Raw genomic sequence first — 22,525 nt, 5'->3', positions numbered from 1 at the left:
CGAGAGGGTGGGCCACTCCTCACTCAAACACTGCCCACAGGCGAATGACGGGTTCAAGCATGTCTGATGTAATCACACGTGATTCAAATCCATATAGTTTTTGAAAAAAATAATAAGGTCTGTTACTTTTCTCACAGACCTCGTATGTACTGCTGGCTGTAGGGGGAGCTCCGTATGGCTGTAGGGGGAGCGCCGTAAAGAAGAATGCAACAAAAAAAATAAAAATAACAGATGAAACAGCAATAAAAAAAGGTGACTAAACTTAGTAAAACTTAGTAGACTAAACTTGTAGTTCTCCTTTTATTATACATAGTAGTACTCCTAGGAGGTATTATTTGAGCAAATTTGACTTTGGGAGTGACTTTGGCTTTGTCACTGGCAAAAACAGATCACTAAGTGCACTGTTGATGCTTGATAAGCTGTAACAATACTCAGCAATCTTCATTTTGAGAACCTATTACAGTCCAAGAGAGTACAATGTCTTCAGACTTCATGGCTGAAACAAGAGCATCAGAATACTCATCTGAGCAGTCTGTTACTTCCCACATGCCAACTGGCATCTTCCTCGGAATTTACAGTGATCTGTTTTTCAATTTCACTACCTAAATGCACAATAATGTGCACATCATCATCTCATTTCAAGCTTGTTTCCTGGAGAGGAAATGAAACTCTGGTGTGACCTTACAGCAGCTATTGTTTTACATCTGTCAAACTGTTCAGCCATTTGAATTTGATCATTCTTATTTTCATATGTGAACATAAACCATCTGAAAGTTGCATATTTGCAAGTTAACAGTTAATATTTTACAAACCTTCCAGTAAACAGGTTTTACTCACTGTACATATAAATCATTTGTGACACTGATACAATCTTGAGTATTTAATTTGCATTATAAATGGATGGATAAATCCAGAAAGAAGCTCAGTTACATCTACAACCCCTGGCAAAAATTATGGAATCACCGGCCTCGGAGGATGTTCATTCAGTTGTTTAATTTTATAGTAAAAAACAGATCACAGACATGACACAAAACTAAAGTCATTTCAAATGGCAACTTTCTGGCTTTAAGAAACACTATAAGACATCAGGAAAAATAATTGTGGCAGTCAGTAACGGTTACTTTTTTAGACCAAGCAGAGGGAAAAAAATATGGACTCACTCAATTCTGAGGAATAAATTATGGAATCACCCTGTAAGTTTTCATCCCCAAAACTAACACCTGCATAAAATCAGATCTGCTCGTTAGTCTGCATCTAAAAAGGAGTGATCACACCTTGGAGAGCTGTTGCACCAAGTGGACTGACATGAATCATGGCTCCAACACGAGAGATGTCAATTGAAACAAAGGAGAGTATTATCAAACTCTTAAAAGAGGGTAAATCATCACGCAATGTTGCAAAAGATGTTGGTTGTTCACAGTCAGCTGTGTCTAAACTCTGGACCAAATACAAACAACATGGGAAGGTTGTTAAAGGCAAACATACTGGTAGACCAAGGAAGACATCAAAGCGTCAAGACAGAAAACTTAAAGCAATATGTCTCAAAAATCGAAAATGCACAACAAAACAAATGAGGAACGAATGGGAGGAAACTGGAGTCAACGTCTGTGACCGAACTGTAAGAAACCGCCTAAAGGAAATGGGATTTACATACAGAAAAGCTAAATGAAAGCCATCATTAACACCTAAACAGAAAAAAACAAGGTTACAATGGGCTAAGGAAAAGCAATCGTGGACTGTGGATGACTGGATGAAAGTCATATTCAGTGATGAATCTCGAATCTGCATTGGGCAAGGTGATGATGCTGGAACTTTTGTTTGGTGCCGTTCCAATGAGATTTATAAAGATGACTGCCTGAAGAGAACATGTAAATTTCCACAGTCATTGATGATATGGGGCTGCATGTCAGGTAAAGGCACTGGGGAGATGGCTGTCATTACATCATCAATAAATGCACAAGTTTACGTTGATATTTTGGACACTTTTCTTATCCCATCAATTGAAAGGATGTTTGGGGATGATGAAATCATTTTTCAAGATGATAATGCATCTTGCCATAGAGCAAAAACTGTGAAAACATTCCTTGCAAAAAGACACATAGGGTCAATGTCATGGCCTGCAAATAGTCCGGATCTTAATCCAATTGAAAATCTTTGGTGGAAGATGAAGAAAATGGTCCATGACAAGGCTCCAACCTGCAAAGCTGATCTGGCAACAGCAATCAGAGAAAGTTAGAGCCAGATTGATGAAGAGTACTGTTTGTCACTCATTAAGTCCATGCCTCAGAGACTGCAAGCTGTTATAAAAGAGGTGGTGCAACAAAATACTAGTGATGTGTTGGAGCGTTCTTTTGTTTTTCATGATTCCATAATTTTTTCTTCAGAACTGAGTGATTCAAAATTTTTTCCCTCTGCTTGGTCTAAAAAAGTAACCGTTACTGACTGCCACAATTATTTTTCCTGATTTCTTATAGTGTTTCTTAAAGCCAGAAAGTTGCCATTTGAAATTACTTTAGTTTTGTGTCATGTCTGTGATCTGCTTTTTTCCTACAAAATTAAACAACTGAATGAACATCCTCCGAGGCCGGTGATTCCATAATTTTTGCCAGGGGTTGTAGTTTGCAGTTCATTGCAATTTTGTGAACATTTTCACAACTCTTTGATAACCCTCCACCTGTTGCAACTTAACTGGGATGTAGACAATCACCTGTGACACACAACAAACACAACTGTTTACAGTATGTGTACGACAAATAAATGCAGGGTTTTTGTCTTAAAGGGTCATAAGAGATTCAGCTTGTTATTCACTGCTGCAGTTTACTTATTGATGGTCTACCACAGGGTATCTGTGACTGACAGGTTTCAAGATCAGTGGATTAGTTTTTGAGTATGTGAATTAAAAATGTCAAATAATATGCCCCATTAAAAGAAAAACAAATGATCATGGTACGATGTGAGTGGTACAGAGTAAATACATGTGGAATACCTGTGTGTCAGGTAATCCAGGAGACAGCAACTCAGAAGGCGCCAACAGGCCGTCCTGGTTCACATCCTGAGTTTGCAATAAGAAATCAACCAGGGATACCACCTGATCTCAGAAAACACAAACAATTTTATTCATATTAAAATGGTGACGCCAACAGTCTCACCAATTATAATGAAACAGAATGCATATGTGTGAGCACAAACATGTTTGCTGTGTACCCTCACCAGCTCATTGGCCTGTGCTTCAGATGCAGTGTGGGAGTTGTAGTCTGACAGTAGCTTCATCATCTCTAAACCATCCAAGAAGCCACTGCGGTCAAAGTCATAAAGACGAAACAGGAAGAATACCTCTGACACAAAGTAGGAGAAGAATATCATCATATTTAATACAATTAATAAACAAATAAACACTCTTGGTTCAACTTAAACATCAGGGACATTCCAGCACTGCACTCTAACTTATACACACAAACATCTGCAATTTTCTATTCCAGGCCACATCCAAACTTTTCAGCAATGTAGCTCAGTTTACATAACAACAATAATAATAACAACAACAACAGCAGCAGCAAAAACATTTCCTGGGTCTGCCTCATTATCCGGAGCAGTCTCAAAAAATAAAGTAACCCATCTGCTTTTAAACATGACTGTCTAATCCAGACTAGAACAAACATTTTCATCAGATTTTGTGAGAACAATTCATTTGTTTTTGAGTAACAGCTAACAAAACAGACACAGGAGGAAACATAACCTCCCTGCAGGGGATGTGGCAACATGACCATTCTAACTCTTAAGTATGTAAATGTTGACACAGCCCTGTGTGAGGACATTATACTCGCACAGGCGTACATAGTTATGTGCAGCTTTCAACCTTGTTCCCACGTGTTGATCTCTGTTCCTCCTTTGTCATCCTTCAGACTTGACTGAATGTAGCTCTGAAGTAACCTGCGACAAAAACATCACAATTCTTAAAACTTTATATTCTACAAATAATATTCTGTAAAACAACCCTTAGTACACATCTTTGTACAAATTAACACAGGCGAGGTGAGACAGTAAGTGCAAGTAAACTTATTGCAAAGTTGCAGTGTGAGATCCCGGATGTGAGACGTGGCAAGTGCTACTGTGGATGTGATCTTATCTGTTAAGTGGTACTGGATACAACAGAGCAACAAAGGCCACATTGTGACAATGGCTCCGCAACACACTAAATTCTAACCTGTGTGGGAATATCAACTACATGACTATTTCATAAACAACCCATTTACTGAACACTGTGTCTGTGATGCATAAGACTCCTAAAGAATCTCATCCAGAATGACAGGTTGTTCTGATTGATAATGTATTAATCCTGTTCTATTCAAGAAATCCAGATAGGCTATATGTAATGAATATATGCCTAATTTGTCATTTTCATGCAACAATGGGGGGGAGGGGGTGGTGGTGGTAAAACTAAAACTGGTATAGCTTTGTAGGAAATGTGTCCCTGATCAATGTCTCAGCACTGGGGGGACATTGAACATTTATGATGTGGAGTTGATTAAAATGTGTTTTCCTGTGGTACATCAAGTGTATTGTTTGTTTGTAATGTTTTCCACAGATCATCAGATTGATGATGCAAATAGATTGAGAACATTATCCAAACTATTGTGAAGTACTGCAAGGTCTTTTCTTGCATCTGCAGGGGTGGGGTGGGGAAAGGGAGCAAATTTATACCACGTATTTGATGAAAAATTATTAACAGCAGGTAATCTAAAGATATCTCATATTACATTTTTGGTGGGGTAAAGTGAAGCAGACCATGTTGGAAAAATAATTATAGATTATAATGTGCCAATATTAAAATAAAACAACCCTCAATGGTAAAACTTAAAAAAAGCCAGAGTATTGCTGGAGTGGGGTTAATTATTGTCCACAATTTTTGCAGTATTCTGTTTGACAAGACTGATCTACGTTTTACCAGTTTGAAATGATCACTTGACTTCTCTTTGATACAAGTCGCCAAAGACAGGACAAGATCCCAGGACCCTATACTAGGATCTTTCTTCAAGGACCCCAAGGAATGGGTGAGACCCCAGACTGAACAAGGTCTTACAATGCACATAAACGCAAAATGCCAAATTTTCTGCATACTAGATATTTGCTTTTAGGCAGTTGCTACTGAAAAATAATGAAAATGCAAAGGATGAAAATGTCCTTTTAGGTGCATTGCACATCATGTACACAAAACAATATGATACTAATAATCAACACAGACAAGTTATATTGTTTTATAAGAGCGAAGTGCCACGCAGTAGTGCAAAGCTAGCTCTCTGATACAGGAAGTGCTAAATTTAGAGTCCACAGTGAAACAGGAAATGTCAAATGTCAAACACTTCCTGGATTGACAGACAAGATCCCATGGAATCTCACAGGAACTCAGTGGCAAGTCCACAATGGAACAGGAAGTGCCAAATTTTGAGTCCACAGTGAAACAGGGAATGTTAAATGTTGAACACTTCCTGGCATGGGTGAAGCTAGAGCAGAGGGCAGGGTTGCAATGGACTCCCCTGAAATCTGATTGGACACAGATGATTGTCATGTCACAGCACCGCATGTCTAACTGAAAAGAGCTGCATTTTGAAATCAGTGAGTCACACTGACTGCGAGGTTCCTCCTGTCCAGTAGCTGGTGCTGTGTACCACAAAAAGTTCTAATCCACCTTAGTAGAAGAAGAAAAATGTTTGCCTCAGATTTGAACTGAACATGTTGTTTGAACCGTGGACTAATAATGACACCAAGTTATATTGGTGAGTAAACTACCGTGTCTTATGCCAGAAATGAGATCCAGGTTGTTAAAAGCAGCATTTCTCCTTTAATTTGGGTTGCCTTACATAGTTAAACATATCATATAGCAGACAAACACAGTAATATTTGAGAAGTGAAATGACATTTCTAGGATTTACAGAAAGTGTGCAATAATTATGAAAACAAAATTGGGCAGGTGCATAAATTTGGACACCTTTGTCATTTTATTGATTTGAATACATTTAGCACTAATTATTGGAACACAAAATTGGTTTGGTAAGCTCATTGACCCTTGACCTCCTTACACAGGTGAATTCAATCATGAAAAAGAGCATTTACGGTGGCCATTTGCAAATGTTTTCCCACTTTGCATCTCTTCTAATTAGTGGCAACATGGGAGACTCTAAACAACTCTCAAATGACCTGAAAACAAAGAATGTTCAACATAATGGTTTAGGGGAAGGATATAAAAAGCTATCTCAGAGATTTCAGCTCAGTTTCCACTGTGAGGAACATAGTGAGGAAATAGAAGACCATAGGCACAGTACTAGATAAGGTCCGAAGTGTCAGGCTAAGAAAAACCTTAGATAAGCTGAAGCGAAGGATGGTGAGAACAGTTATAGTCAACCCAAAGACCTGCTCCGAGGACCTCCAACATGATCTTGCTGCAGACAGTGTCTCTGTGTATACTTCAACTATACAGCGCACTTTGCACAAACAGATGCTGTAATGCAGAGGAAGCCTTTTCTGCTTACACACCACAAACAGAGTCGCTTGTGGTATGCTAAAACACATTTGGACAAGCCAGCTTCATTTTGGAATAAGGTGCTGTGGACTGATGAAACTAAAATTTAGTTATTTGGACATAACAACGGGCGGTATGCATGGCTGAAAAAGAACACAGCGTTCCAAGAAAAACACTTGCTACCTACAGTAAAATTTGGAGGTGGTTCCTTCATGCTGTGGGGCTGTGTGACCAGTGCAGGTACTAGGAATCTTGTTAAAGTTGAGGGTCACATGGATTCCAGTCAATATCATCAGATTCTTGAGAACAATGTTCATGAATCAGTGACAAAGTTGAAGCTGCGTTGGGGCTGGATCTTTCAACAAAACAACAACCAAAAACACTGCTCAAAATCTACTAAGGCATTCATGCAGAGGAACAAGTACAACGTTCTAGAATGGCCATCTCAGTCCCCAGACCTGAATATTATTGAAAACTAACAAACCTGAGATGTTTTCTAAAGAAGAATGGTCCAAAATCTCTTCAACCAGAATCCAGACTCTCATTGGAAGCTATAGGAAGTGGTTAGAGGCTGTTATTTCTGCAAAAGGAGGATCTACTAAATATTGATGTATTTTTTCTGTTGGGGTGCCCACATTTATGCACCTGCCTAATTTTGTTTAAAGAATTATTGCACACTTTCTGTAAATCCTATAAACTTCATTTCATTTCTCAAATATCACTATGTTTCTCTGCTATATGATATATTTAACTGAAATTTCTGATCCAGACAACCAATGATTTATAAAGGGAAATCATGAAAATTATCAGGGGTGCCCAAACTTTTGCATACAACTGTACATATTAGTTTGTAATTCTCACCTTTTCATTCATATACGAGGTACCTTAGCTTTGATCCATTTGGCACGTCAAAACATATTTTTGAACCATATATTTTCTTAATTCTTTAAGTACCTTCAGTAAATTGGTGGATATGTGACAGGCTGGAATGGCTGGACACAAATGCAGGGCTCACACAGACAGCTCTGGTTGCAGATGGGTTTTAATGTGAGAAGCAGTGGTCGGTACACGGGAAGGCAGTCCAAAACACACAGCAGCAGTACAATGATCATCAGGCTTAATCGTGGTCGAAGCAGGCAGGCAAGAGGTCGAGAACACACAAAAGCAGGCAGGACTAGAAAACACGAACTCAAGAGCTGGAAAGAAGGCACAGGGCGTATCAATCTGGCGAGGAACAGACACAAGCAGTGAGCATATATACTCCTGGGAGCTAATCAGGAAATCCAGGACAGGTGTGCATGGAGAGGGCCGGAAACAGGGCGTGGCCAGAGACAGAGTGCAAGAAAGCAGCAGACACGCCTCCCAACAAGAAAAGGAACACAAGGAAAAGCATACATGAACAAAGACGAAGAAGGCAAAGCTAAGCAGAAACAAAACAGAAAACCAAACCCCCCGTCAGACCCTGACAGTACCCCCCCCCGCCATGGCCGACCCCCGGTGGCCCAGGGGAAGAGGGATGAGCAGCATGGAAGTCGCGGACCAGACCAGAGTCCAAAACAAAACGGGAGGGAACCCACGACCGCTCCTCGGGGCCATACCCCTCCCAATCGACCAAATACTGAAAACCGCGACGGCGAGAAGCCAAAAGCCGGCGCACCAAAAAAACGGGACCACCATCCACAAACTGTGCGGGCGGCGGGAGGACGGCAGGAGGGCACAACGCACTGGACCAAACAGGCTTAACCTGACTGACGTGAAACATGGGGTGAACACGCATGGACCGCGGGAGGCGGAGACGAACAGAAACCGGATTAATGACCTTGGACACAGGGAAGGGACCAACGAACCTGGGGCCCAACTTTTTCGGCATGCCCCTAAGAGTAAGGTGGCGCGTCAATAGCCAAACCCTCTGGCCCGGAGAGTAGGACGGAGCTGCTGACTGACAACGATCAGCTGTGGACTTGTATGCCATCGAGGAATGCAACAAAGTGGCATGAGCCCGGTCCCAGGTCCGCTGGCAACTGGGGAATCAAACTAAGGGCGGAGGGAACCATGGAATCGTGGGTAACAGAGGGAAACAGCATGGGTGGGTGACCAAAAATGACATGGAACGGGGCGTAACCAGTGGAACTTGAAGGCAAACTATTATGTGCCAGTTCGATCCACGGAAGCTGTTTAGACCATGATGTGAGATGGCGAGACGTGAGAATGCGGAGTCCCTTTTCTAGGTCCTGGTTAAGCCGTTCCGATTGCCCATTGGCCTGTGGATGATAGCCCGAAGTCAGACTACTCGTCACCCCGAGGAGACGGCAGAACTCCCTCCAAAAATGAGATACAAACTGTGGACCCCGGTCAGACACTATATCTTGTGGCAAACCGTGTAACTTGAAAACGTGGTTAAGCATAACTTCAGCTGTTTCCTTGGCAGATGGTAATTTTTTCAACAGTATGAAATGAACCATCTTGGAAAGACGATCAACCACAGTCAGCACAACAGTGTACCCTTCAGAAGATGGAAAACCGGTCACAAAGTCTAAAGTGATGTGAGTCCAGGGCCGAGTTGGAATCAACAATGGAAATAAGGCCCCAGCCGGCGGATGGTTAGATGATTTGTGCATGGCACATACTTGGCAGGCCGAGACATAATCAGTGATATCCCTCACAAGCCCAGGCCACCAGAATCTTTGTTGTACTATGTATAAAGTCTTCTTAAGACCAGGATGACAATAAATACGATTGTCATGGCACCACCTAATAGTCTCCCCCCTAAGGGAAACCGGAATGAAGAGCTTGTCTTGTGGACAACCCGCGGGAACCGGTGCATCGCCTAATGCGGATCGTATTTTGGATTCAATATCCCAGGTGAGCGCCGCCACAAAACATGTTTTGGGAAGAATGGTATCCGTCTCCATGATCTCTTCTACAGAGTCTTCCTGACGGGAAAGTGCATCCGGCTTACCGTTCTTTGTGCCTGGCCTATCGGACATGATGAAATTAAAATGGCTAAAAAATATGGCCCAACGAGCTTGGCACGAATTGAGTCGTCTAGCAGTTTTTAGGTATTCTAGATTCTTGTGGTCAGTATAGACAATGAAAGGTAGCTGTGCCCCCTCCAACCAGTGCTGCCACTCCTCCAGGGCCACTTTTACCGCCAACAGTTCGCGGTCGCTGATGCCGTAATTGCGTTCAGCTGCGGACAGCTTCTTTGATAGGAAGGCACACAGATGAAGCCTATTATCAGAGGTGCCTCTCTGGGACAGGACCGCCCCTCCTCCTACATTAGAGGCATCGACCTCTACCACAAACTGTCGAGCGGGGTCAGGAAGGAGCAGCACGGGGGCCGTGGTAAAACGATTCTTTAGATGATTGAATGCCTCGTCACACTCCGGTGTCCACGCGAACGGCCTGTGAGACGAGGTGGCATTATGCAAAGGAGCTGAGATTGTACTGAAGTTCCGAACGAACTTACGATAAAAATTTGCAAACCCCAAAAATCGTTGTAACTCTTTACGGGATGTGGGGACAGCCCAGTCACGTACCGCAGAGATCTTCTCTGGGTCCATCCTGATCTCCCCTTTTTAAATTATGAATCCCAAAAAGGATACTGTGGGTTTATGGAATTCACATTTCTCGGCTTTCACATAGAGATTATTCTGGAGCAGTGTGCAAGACGGAGCAAACATATTGGGTGTGGGTAGCCAAATCTGGAGAAAAAATAAGAATGTCATCAAGGTACACAAACACATACCTGTTAAGAAATCCCCGCAACACATCATTAACAAGATTTTGGAATACGGCGGGTGCATTTGTCAGTCCGAACGGCATTATTAAGTATTCGTAGTGCCCGGACGGCGTATTAAAAGCCGTCTTCCATTCGTCCCCCTCCCTCATCCGGACTAGATGATATGCATTCCAGAGATCGAGTTTGGTAAAGATGGCTGCACCTTCTAATAATTCAAAAGCAGAGGAGATCAGGGGCAATGGATAGCGGTTTTTGACAGTAATGTTATTCAGACCGCGATAATCAATGCAAGGACGAAGAGTTTTATCTTTCTTTTCCACAAAAAAGAATCCTGCTTCCGCGGGTGAAGATGAGGGTCGAATCAGACCGGCCGCCAAGGACTCCTGGATGTACGTATTCATGGCATGATGCTCTGGTGCTGACAAAGAGAAGAGTTTTCCCCGTGGCGGACTCGCACCGGGGAGAAGCTCTATAGCACAGTCATATTCTCGGTGTGGCGGCAATGATTTGGCCCTAGCCTTGCTAAATACTGCGGCAAGATCATGATAACACTCAGGTACCCCGATGAGATCCAGATTAGAACCCTGCGGGGTGCCTTCGGTGCTTTGCAAACAATGGTTATTGCAAGCTGGACTCCATGAAATTATTTCCCCTTTAACCCAATCAAAATTAGGCCCGTGCCTTAGTAGCCAGGGGTGCCCCAGGATGAGTGGGTGAGTCATATTTTCCATAATATGAAAACTGATTGATTCAGTGTGTGTGAGAGATTTGCAATTTAACAGATTGCGTGCGGTGAGTTATTTGGCCCAGAACATGGCTGTCCAAGGCACATACCACCAGCGGATGAGAAATCTTATGCGTCTTAAGGTTTAGGTCCCTGGCGAGAGAAAATAAAATTAGATTTGCATCTGAACCTGAATCAACAAAAGCTGAAACATCAACGGCAGTGTGTTCAGTAATTATTTTGGCCGGAATTATGTTCTGTGCTGAAACAGAAGAAATGGAATTTAGACTCACCCGCAACTCTGTTCTTGACCGCATGGTGGCACCTCTGGCTTGATAATCTGTAAAAAAGTGTCCTGACTGTCCGCAGTAATAGCAGAGGTTGTCCACACGGCGGCACTGTCGCTCTGCTGGAGTCAGGCGCATGCGCCCCAACTGCATTGGCTCGTCAGTGTTGTGTGGTGGAGGGTCGGGTCAGGAGTGAGTGAAGGAGGCGGTGCGACTGGGAGGAGTGCTGGTCCGGTGATCTGGATGACTTCCGCGGCGAGGTCTGTCCTGCAGCCTTCGGTCGATGCGGATGGCCAGGGCGATCAATCCGTCCAGATCTTCTGGCAAGTCGACGGCGATCAATTGATCTTGGATCTCCGCCGATAGGCCCTGGAAAAACACGTCGAGCAGCGCGGCCGGATTCCACTCACTTTTTGCCACCAGGATACGAAAGTCTATGGCATAGTCAGTAACCCGGCGGCTGCCCTGCATCAGCTTCATCAAGGAGCGCGCCGCCTCTCGTCCCGGAGCCGTGTGCTGGAATACCTGCTTGAGGGCCGTGGTGAACGCCGAGAGAGAAGAACATGATGGTGACTGGCGCTCCCACTCGGCTGTGGCCCAGGCAGCGGCTCATCCAGACAGGTGAGTTATGATGTACGTGATCTTTGTTCTATCAGTCGGGAACATGGCTGACATTAATTCAAAATGTAGCTCACACTGGGTAATAGAAGGTCTTATGTCTCCTGATTCGCCTGAAAAGTGTTCTGGGCGCGACAGCTGGTTACACACCACAGGGGAGGATACAGGAGCCGACACGGCGGCTGGCGGTGCCGGCGGGGTGTTAGAACTCCCGGTGGCCGTGCCCAACACAGCCTGAGGATCCAGCCGGGACAATATTTGGTTCATCTGGGCGCTAACTGAGGACATAAATGCGTCCTGGCGTTTAGTAAGCTCGCTGAACCCGGCACTGAGCGTAGAAAGCTGGTCTTCCTGGTGGGCAAGCTGCTGACTATGGTGGCGTACCGCCAACTGAAATGGATCTGAGTCCGCTGTGTCCATCGTTGGCCAGATGGAATGGCTGGACATAAATGCAGGGCTCACACAGACAGCTCTGGTTGCAGACGGGTTTTAATGTGAGAAGCAGTGGTCGGTACACGGGAAGGCAGTCCAAAACACACAGCAGCAGTACAATGATCATCATGCTTAATCGTGGTCGAAGCAGGCTGGCAGGAGGTCGAGAACACACAAAAGCAGGCAGGACTAGAAAACACAAACTCAAGAGCTGGAAAGAAGGCACAGGGCGCATAAATCTTGCGTGATCGCCATTTTAATTCCAGACAAGTTAGTGATTTGCGTGCATAGAAGTTCAAGAAACAGGTGCAATATGCCGGAAAGCTGCGCATGTTGGCAAAGCCACAAACGGAGGAACAAGGGAGACAATATTTCCTTCCATAAGTAAGTGGTTTTGGTTCTTCTTGTCACTTTGTCTGTGATATTTGGATGATAAACAGCTGTATGTTTCCTGCCGTACCTGTGTCACCCGATGACACAAGGACCATATTTTCCACTACTAGACCAATGTCTAGTTAAAATACTTGTCGTTAGTGATTAAAATTGTTCGACAAGACGGGATTTTTTTTAATTTGCACCTTAAAATAATGAGATTATAATAACCCGCGCTGTGCTGCTCACAGTCACACCCACACATAGAGATGTGTACCCACACCACTAACTTCATGAATAAAACTCGGTCAATAAAGGATAACTGTGTAAAAATATAATATATATATATATATATATAAATGTATTGTAATGGTTTTAGGAGCCGCGCTGCGTTGAACAGCAGCTGCTGCAGCAGGACGCCTCAGCTCAGCAGCTTGAACAGCTTTTTGATGTGGGGATATACATTTTCTGAACAACAATATTTTTTGAATTTCCGTTCAAGAATAAAGTTGCCCCCCTATGTGTTGCACGAAACTGAGCTTTAGAGGGGCAGAGCTGAATTTGTAGTACCTTTATGGGGTTACTTACAGAAATTTGATAGACCCACTCACCCACGGACTGACTCATTGACTTGGTGATGTCATTAATGATAAGCTTGCCCTGCTAATTGGAGGGAATTTTTGTAAAATCCTATAATGTGTCTGTCTGTAAAACTGTCAAAGATATAACCCACGTCTTGTCTAAAACATGCTGGGATAGGCTCTCACTCCTGCGACTCATAACAGGACTGACATGCATGGACAGACAGAGGGATGGATGGATGAAGATGAGTGTGTAAAAGCATGAGATGCAAGTTTTGCTCACCTGTGGTCTTCCTCTCTAGAACCAAAGGGATTGGCCAACACTACTGAAGAGGAATGTGTGTCTAATGATACCTCCCTTGGAAAAAAATGAATATTGGATATTTTACTTTGGCTTCATCATTACAAGACTACAGATCAGATCTGGCAGTTTAACATAAAACAAACTTAAGAGTCAAATGATCCCACATGTTACTGCTTTTGTGGCTCAGTCCATTTAATGTGTAAATAACAAGGCTTTGAACTGATTGGTGGAAGAAAAATGAAAACCGAAAACTTTTGGTATTTTGCTAGGAACGAAAACTAAACCAGAAATGTCCAGAATAGAACAGTTTATTTACAATAATAGTAATCCGCTAGTACAGGTCTTTTCATTCTTGAAAAGATTTCCATTTACAATGACCCAGTGAGGACGTCAGACTCCATTAATGCTCCATACCCAAAATGTTGGTGGCAGTAATGCACAAAGTGCCTGTGTCCCATGTTTCGCGCTGAGAAACGCACCCGGAGCAGACAAACATTGAGGGACTTCTTTAAAAACACTGCATTTATTTGGGTCATTATTATGCTTTTTTTTTGTCTTGGTCAATCAAATTGGATTTATTTTCATTGCGAGCAGAACACTGAAGATATGTCAGATGGCTGAACGTTGGTGAGAATATATATGTCAACTTATTTTTCTTGTTGTTGATGGGAAAATGGGCTGGAGTTCTCTGGTTCAGGCTCAGAAATGCACCCAGAGCAGACACACTGAACGACTTCTTTAAAAACGCTGCATTTCTTCAGTAACTTCCAAAGATAAGGAATTAAAGTATTTTCTAGATTTGTCTTCCAAAACGAGAACGTCTTATCATCAGGCTATGATGATGAATCCAACTGAAACAACGTTAACAGGTCAGATTAAGACTTTCTATATATTTAGTGTGTGAATGGTTTTAGGAAGTAGCTATTCATACGTAGCAACTTAATAACATTTATACGTAGCGCAGCCTTGTTATGGTTATGGGTTATAGTTATGGTCGTGTGAGGACTGTAGCCTTTGCTGCTGAGCCAATCAATGGGCAGCAGTGGATTAAGCCACCTTGACACTTGCATGAATTTGATCCTTGCACTGCTGCACAATTCATCATCCTAATACGACCCGCTTTGTCCCGCTGGATGCCGCGCTTTGTCCCGTTTGACGCCATGTTATATAAAATAATAATTTCATAGCCGATGATGCATTTGCTTTCAGAACGCGGCTGATGAAACTATCTCTCATCGGTCCCAGAATCACAGAGAAATTATCTGCAGCTGCAGCTTCTCTCATGTGTGTCGTCTAGCGGAGAACACATTTGGAATCATCTGAAAGGTAATTATTTGTAATATATATTGTAATGGATTGGTAAAACAGTTGCATTTTCATTCCTTCTTATGAGTTTGATAATGTATCTGTAAAATTATGTTATTATAGATGTAACATCTTTTCTATAATTGTTCAGATGTGCTGCGGCAATGAGACGCATTGACATGCAGTGACACAGTGTTTTCAAATAGATTGGGCAATGTCCACGACTAGTTCACAAAATTAATGCATGCCAAAAGTTTTGAAAATTTCAAAATTTTCTTTATGCACTGACTTGCAGCCATGCACAGTTCACACGCAGTTTACAACAAGTTGACTCACTGGTATGCCAGATTGCATGCCAGTGCGGGATTCAAATTTGTGCAAGTGTCAAGGCACCTATAGTGCTTGGTCCTTTGTTTTGGTACCACAGGCTTCTCTGCAAGGCTAAGAGCAACACAGTGCTGTGTCTTTTAAAAAAATATAAGAAACACACTGCTTCACTTTAAATACACAATGAGTCTGTTTCAGGTAATCAATGAAGAACATTATTCTCTTAAAAGGCTTTATTTTAATCAGTGTTGCCATTTTGAAAAGTTCTAGGTTCTGCTGCCTGCGACAGTACACTCTACTGTCTTCTCTGTTTTTCATGGGAGCGTTACAGCGTCACATACAGGTCTGGCATATACAGTGTATCCAGGGTCCCACAGCTGACATGGAACGTTATTATCCGGTTCAGAATCGGAAATTATGTTATTTGTTTTAACCAGTTTGGGAATATCAATTTTGGGGGTGGAACCCAAAACTGCCATTAAAATACATTTTCTGTTCAGAATGAACCAGCTGGAGAAAAAAAAAAAAAAACTGGTTCAAAGCCCTGATAAATAATACAGGTGCTAAATAAAAAAACTGCTCAACCATAAAATCAATAGCAAACAGAAAACTGAGTTTTTGGCACTAGTTAATCTTGAGTATGTGCATAAGAAATGTGCATAGAGCAGATAAAATATGTTTTGAACACCACTTTTTTCCCAGTAAATATATTTCTAAAGGTGCTATTGACATTAAATTTTCACCAAATGTCAGTAACAACCCAAGTAATCCATACATGCAAAGAAACCAAGACAAATAAATATGGAAATTAAGTTATATGTAGTAAAATGGAATGACACAGGGAAAACGTATTGAACACACTTACTGAAATTTATTTAATACTTTGTACAAAAGCCTTTGTTGGTAATGACAGCTTCAAGATGCCTCCTGTATGGAGAAACTAGTCACATACATTGCTCAGGTATGATTTTTGCCCATTTTTCCAGACAAACAGTCTTCAAATCTTGAAGATTATGTGGACTCCTTCTATGAACTCTGACCTTTAATTCTTTCCCTAGATTTTCTATTGCATTAAAGTCATGTGATTGGCTTGGCCAGTCTGGAGCTTTATTTTCATTCTCTGAAACCAAATGAGAGTTTCCTTGGTTATGTGTATGGAATCATTGTCTTGCTGAAATGTCCACAATTATTTCATTGTTATCATCTTGGTAGATGGCACCAGATCTTTGTCAAGAATGTCTCGGTATATTTTTCCATTCATCTTTCCTTCAATTATATGAAGTCTACCGGATGCTGAAAAACAGCCCCACACTATGATGTTCCCAATTCCAAACTTCACTGTTGGTATGGTGTTTTGGGGGTGATGTGCAGTGCCATTGGTGTGTATTATGGCATAGAAAAGTTTAATTTTGGTCTCATCCGACCAGACTATATTTTCCCAGTATTTCACAGGCTTGTCTAAATGTTGTGCAGCAAACTTTAAATGAACTTCAACAATGCTTTTTCTTCAGCAATGGAGTCTTGCATGTGAGCTTGCACAAAGACAATGGCAGTCGAGTGCATTATTTGTTTTCTTTGAGACAATGGTACCTGCTAATTCCTGGTCTTTCTGAAGCTCTCCACAAGTGGTCCTTGGCTCTTGGACAGCTTTTCTGATAATTCTTTTCACTCCTCTGTCAGAAATCTTGGGAGGAACACCTGGTCATGGCTAGTTTATGGTGAAATGGTGTTCTTTCACTTCAGGATTATGACCCCAACAGTGCTCACTGGAACATTCAGAAGTTTAGAACTCCTTCTGTAACCAATGCCATCGGTATGTTTTGCAAAAATAAGATTTTGAAGATCTTGAGAGAGCTCTTTGCTTTTACCCATCATAAGATGCTTCTTGTGTGACACCTTGGTAATGAAACACCTTTTTATAGGGGCCATCAGTTGGGACTGAACCAGCTGATATAAATTTGAACTATTAAAGGGCAAGACTGCTTTCTAATTATTGATACTGTAGATTTCAGCTGGTGTCTTGGCTTTCCATGTCTTTTTGCACCTCCCTTTCCTCAGGTGTTCAGTACTTTTTCCCTGTGTCATTTCACATTATTAGACATAATTTCTGTACTTATTTGTTTTGGTTTCTTTGCTTGTATGGTTTTCTTGGGTTGTTACTGATGAGGTGAAAATTTCATGTCAATACCGCCTTTAGAAATGTATTTACTGAGAAAAGTGTTGATGTGTTCAATATTTGTTTTACCCGCTGTATACAAACTTTGAGTTGGCTTAGAGCTATTACCTTTCTGTCCCAGGCAGCCCTGGTGCAGCCAGGCACAGGTGTAAAAGCAGGAACAGGCACAGGAAACACTGGCCCAGTCTGGTCAGATGTAACTCCATTGACACACCTACAATCAAATTTGTTATTAGCACTCATCACATCTACACAGGCCACTGTCCTTCATTCAGCTGCATTTAAACTCCGCCCGCAAAAGGACATCTACTGTACATCTACTGAAGAAAAATCTGTGACCACAAACTTGTGCAACTGCTGAACAGTGAACACAATTGTGCATTTTCACTTTCTCACTTCATCTTTGCAGGCTTGATCTGTCCTGATCGAAGTCACTTCTCCACAATGCATCGGTCTGTTCTGTTCATCCAATCCATCTAATACTTAGTAAAAGTTCCCTTCGGCTGTTCCCTTGTTTGCACTCGGGGTCGCCACAGCAAATCCGAGGTGGATCTGCATGTTGAACTGGCACAAGTTTTACGCCGGATGCCCTTCCTGACGCAACTCCACATTAATTAGAGAAATGTGACAGAAGTGGGGTTTGAACCGGGAACCTTCCACACTGAAACCAAGCGCACTAACCACATGGTCACCACCCCTGCCATCTAACACTTAGTACTCTCAACTTATTCAATAAGTATTTGATTTCATTATTGATGATGTGACCCTTCCCCATAAACTTGCTTTAAAAACAAAAATAGCCTCCCCAAACTACAAATGGCTCACATGGCCCCTCAATTTGGGCAAATCAATCAAAACAGTTACATCTACTTTTAGCTCAGTGTCTTCCTTTTACACCACTCCAAATGGTCAGCAAAAATGTGCAGAAGTGTGCATGATGCATCAAAAACATCTCCAACCCTGAAATATATCCATCTTCCAGAGCCTGCTGCTTTATCCATCGCAGGATTTAAGTGTGCTGAAAATTCTTTAAATCCATTGCAGCATTTACAAAAGAAAGCAAACAAAAAAAAACAACCAAACAAAAAAACATCCACAGTTGTGTCTCGCATGGAGCAAATTTTTTTTTTAGCCCTGTCTCGCATCTCTCTAAGGTTTTAGAAAATGTTGCTTTTATACATCTACAGTCATTTTTAGAGGACACATTCTTGAAAAATTCCAATCTGGATTTAGATCACGACACAGCACTGAGTCAGCACTTTTAAAAGTACATAATGACATCTGTCTGTGGATGCAGGGAATCCTGCTCTACTGGTTCTGTTGGATCTTACAGAAGCCTTTGACACTGTGGATCACACAGTACTTGTTTCATGGTTAGAATATCTTGTTGGCATTCATGGCACTGTACTTAAGTGGTTTAAATCATATGGAGTGCCACAGGGGTCTATTCTTGTCCCTATTCTATTGTCACTGTACATCTTGCTGTTGGGGTCAGTTATAGCTAAGCACAACCTGTCCTTTCATTGTTCTGCAGATGATCTGCAAATCTATCTGCTTGTGAGAACTAATGAAATCAAATCAAAATCTTTGTCTTCATTATTTAATTGTATTCATGATGTAAAGCAGTGGCTGTCTCAAAATTTTCTTTACCTGAATGATGGTAAAATGGAGATCATTGTGTTTGGACATTCTTGTTGGGGAAAGTGTAGTGACACGGACCCACAACAGGGGGCACAAATGAACGGTCAATAGATGAGCCAAAAGGCAACAATTTAATGTTGTGAATGTGCACAACGATTATACAGACAATCACAGAATCTGATAGCAGTCAGTACACCAAGGTGACGTGTGGGCAGGCTCGAGGATAGAAGACGTCTGTCCTGAGAAGAGCCGGGACCACACAATTTCCACCGCCACAGAACCTGGTGAATACTGGAGCCGCCAAGTCCTGAATTCCCAGGTGATAACCGTCCCCGACTGTCGGATCTGGTACTGCTGGCGAGGAGCACAAACAGTGAGATGTGGGTGTGTGCACACCCAGTAACAAAAAAAGTCAGAAGGTGGAAAGTCACCTCCACCTCTAATCACACACTCGTGCAGCTCCTGTTACACCACTTATCTGGTTTGGGTGTGAAGCGAAGCCGTCGCTGTTCACACCAAACGCCAATCCAGCAGATAAGGCATACCACAGGAAAGCGGCTGCAAAAAGAGTTCAGACTATGACAGTTTTAGACACAGCAGAGAATATTACCTTCACAGGTAGATGATATCTCGGCAACGAGGTGGAGATGACGTCCGGTCTTTATGGAGTGAGATGATGTAGTGTAGATGGGTGACAGCTGTCAAGAGATAATGAGTGACAGCTGTCACCCCTGGCTGTGTCCGTGGCGGCAGCGCCCTCTCGTGCCTGAAGCCCGCACTTCAGGCAGGGCGCCCTCTGTTGGTGGGCCAGCAGTACCTCCTCTTCTGGCGGCCCACACAACAGGACCCCCCCCCCCTCAACGGGCACCTCCTGGCGCCCGACCAGGCTTGTCCGGGTGACGGCGGTAGAAATCGGCCAGGAGGGCCGGATCCAGGATGAAGCTCCTCTTCACCCAGGAGCGTTCTTCGGGTCCATACCCCTCCCAGTCCACCAAATACTGGAACCCCCAGCGCATCCGACGGACGTCCAGGAGCCGGCGCACCGTCCAAGCCGGCTCCCCGTCGATGATCCGGGCAGGAGGCGGCGCCGGCCCGGGAGCACAGAGGGGTGAGGTGTGGTGAGGTTTGATCCTTGACACATGAAAGACTGGGTGGATCCGCAGTGAAGCCGGGAGTTGGAGCTTCACTGCGGCAGCACTGAGGATTTTGAGGATCTTGTATGGCCCAATATACCTGTCCTTGAGTTTCGGGGAGTCCACCTGGAGGGGGATGTCCTTCGTGGATAGCCACACCTTCTGCCCGGGCTGGTAAGCAGGGGCCGGGGATCGCCGGCGGTCTGCATGGGTCTTCGCCCTCGTCCGGGCCTTCAACAAGGCAGAACAGGCAGAGCGCCACACCCGATGGCACTTCCTGCAGGTGGGCCTGGACCGAGGGCACACCGACCTCTCCCTCCACCACGGGAAACAATGGGGGCTGATACCCCAAACACACCTCAAATGGGGAGAGGCCGGTGGCAGAGGACACCTGGCTGTTATGCGCATACTCGATCCAGGCCAGATGTTCACTCCAGGCCGTCGGGTGTGCGGACGTCACACAGCGCAGGGCTTGCTCCAATTCCTGATTGGCCCGTTCTGCCTGTCCATTGGTCTGCGGATGATACCCCGACGAGAGGCTCACAGTGGCCCCCAGTTCCCGGCAGAAGCTCCTCCAGACGTGTGAGGAGAACTGGGGACCACAATCAGAGACGATGTCGGTAGGTATCCCATACAAACGGACGACGGAGGTCTGCAGTCTCCTGGGCCGTGGGGAGCTTCGGGAGGGCCACGAAGTGGGCCGCCTTGGAGAACCGGTCCACTATCGTGAAGATGGTCGTCATGCCCTGGGACGGCGGGAGGTCTGTGACAAAATCCAGACCGATGTGGGACCAGGGGAGATGAGGCACAGGAAGTGGCTGAAGAAGTCCCTGTGCCTTCTGATGGTCTGCCTTGCCCCTGGCACAGGTGGTGCAGGCCTGGATATATCCCCGGACGTCGGCCTCCAGGGACGCTCACTAGAAGCGCTGCCGGACCACTGCCACGGTCCTTCGCACCCCCGGATGACAGGAGAGCTTAGAACCGTGACAGAAATCCAAGACAGCAGCTCTTGCCTCTGGTGGGACATAGAGTCTGTTCTTCGGCCCTGTTCCGGGGTCCGGGCTCCGTGCCAGGGCCTCCCGGACGGTCTTCTCCACGTCCCAGGTGAGGGTAGCCACGATAGTGGACTCCGGAATGATGGGCTCCGGTGGATCCGACAGCTCAGTCTTGACTTCGTCTTCATGCACCCGGAACAATGCATCCGATCTCTGGTTCTTGGTCCCGGGGCGGTAGATGATTCGGAAGTCAAAACGCCCGAAGAACAGTGACCAGCGGGCTTGCCTGGGGTTCAGCCGCTTGGTGGTCCTGATATACTCCAGGTTCCGATGGTCAGTGAAAACTGTGAAAGGCACAGACGCTCCCTCCAACAGGTGTCTCCACTCCTCAAGAGCCTCATTCACCACAAGGAGTTCTCGACTGCCGACATCATAGGTCCGTTCAGCTGGGGTCAACCTGCGAGAAAAGTAGGCACACGGGTGAAGAACCTTCTCGGTCTCTCCGCTCTGGGATAGCACGGCTCCTATCCCTGAGTCAGAGGCGTCCACTTCAACCACAAACTGGCAGCTAAGGTCGGGCTGCACCAGAACTGGTGCAGACGAGAACCGGCGTTGCAACTCCTTGAACGCGGCTTCGCACCGATCCGACCAGGTGAAGGGGACTTTTGGAGAGGTCAGGGCTGTCATGGGGCTAACTACCTGACTGTAGCCCTTAATGAACCTCCTATAGAAATTTGCAAAGCCGAGGAACTGTTGCAGCTTCCTATGGCTTGTTGGTTGGGGCCAATCTCTCACCGCCGCAACCTTAGCCGGATCAGGGGTGACGGAGTTGGAGGAGATGATGAACCCAGAGGTGCGGTGAAACTCACACTTCTCGCCCTTCACAAACAGCCGGTTCTCCAACAACCGCTGCAGGACCTGACGTACATGCTGGACATGAGTCTCAAGGTCCGGGGAAAAGATGAGTATGTCATCCAGATATACGAAGACGAATCGGTGCAGGAAGTCCCGCAAGACATCATTTACCAATGCTTGGAACGTCGCGGGGGCGTTAGTGAGGCCGAACGGCATGACCAGGTACTCAAAATGACCTAATGGGGTGTTGAATGCCGTCTTCCATTCGTCTCCCTTCCGGATCCGAACCAGGTGGTACGCATTCCTAAGGTCCAGTTTGGTGAAAATTTGGGCTCCATGCAGGGGCGTGAACACTGAATCCAACAGGGGTAAAGGGTATCGATTACGAACCGTTATGTCGTTCAGCCCCCTGTAATCAATGCATGGACGGAGTCCACCATCTTTCTTGCCCACAAAAAAGAAATCTGCACCCATCGGGGAGGTGGAATTCCGGATCAACCCGGCAGCTAATGAGTC

General features: G+C 44.4%; 1 protein-coding gene across 1 annotated transcript in view; it reads right to left on the bottom strand.

Moving 5' to 3' along the window:
• cgref1 (cell growth regulator with EF-hand domain 1) overlaps nucleotides 1-22,525 on the bottom strand; it is a 31,959-nt gene that overhangs the window by 4,726 nt on the left and 4,708 nt on the right. Inside the window, exons 2-6 of the mRNA XM_034187731.1 lie at nucleotides 17,494-17,599; nucleotides 13,557-13,631; nucleotides 3,857-3,930; nucleotides 3,211-3,335; nucleotides 2,987-3,088 (exon numbers count right to left, since the gene is read on the bottom strand). Coding sequence (XP_034043622.1) covers nucleotides 2,987-3,088; nucleotides 3,211-3,335; nucleotides 3,857-3,930; nucleotides 13,557-13,631; nucleotides 17,494-17,599 — 482 coding nt within the window. The remainder of the gene's footprint in view (nucleotides 1-2,986; nucleotides 3,089-3,210; nucleotides 3,336-3,856; nucleotides 3,931-13,556; nucleotides 13,632-17,493; nucleotides 17,600-22,525) is intronic.

This window comes from Thalassophryne amazonica, chromosome 2 (genome assembly GCF_902500255.1).
Source record: "Thalassophryne amazonica chromosome 2, fThaAma1.1, whole genome shotgun sequence".
NCBI lineage: Eukaryota > Metazoa > Chordata > Actinopteri > Batrachoidiformes > Batrachoididae > Thalassophryne > Thalassophryne amazonica.
This window is presented reverse-complemented; position numbering and strand designations above follow the sequence as displayed.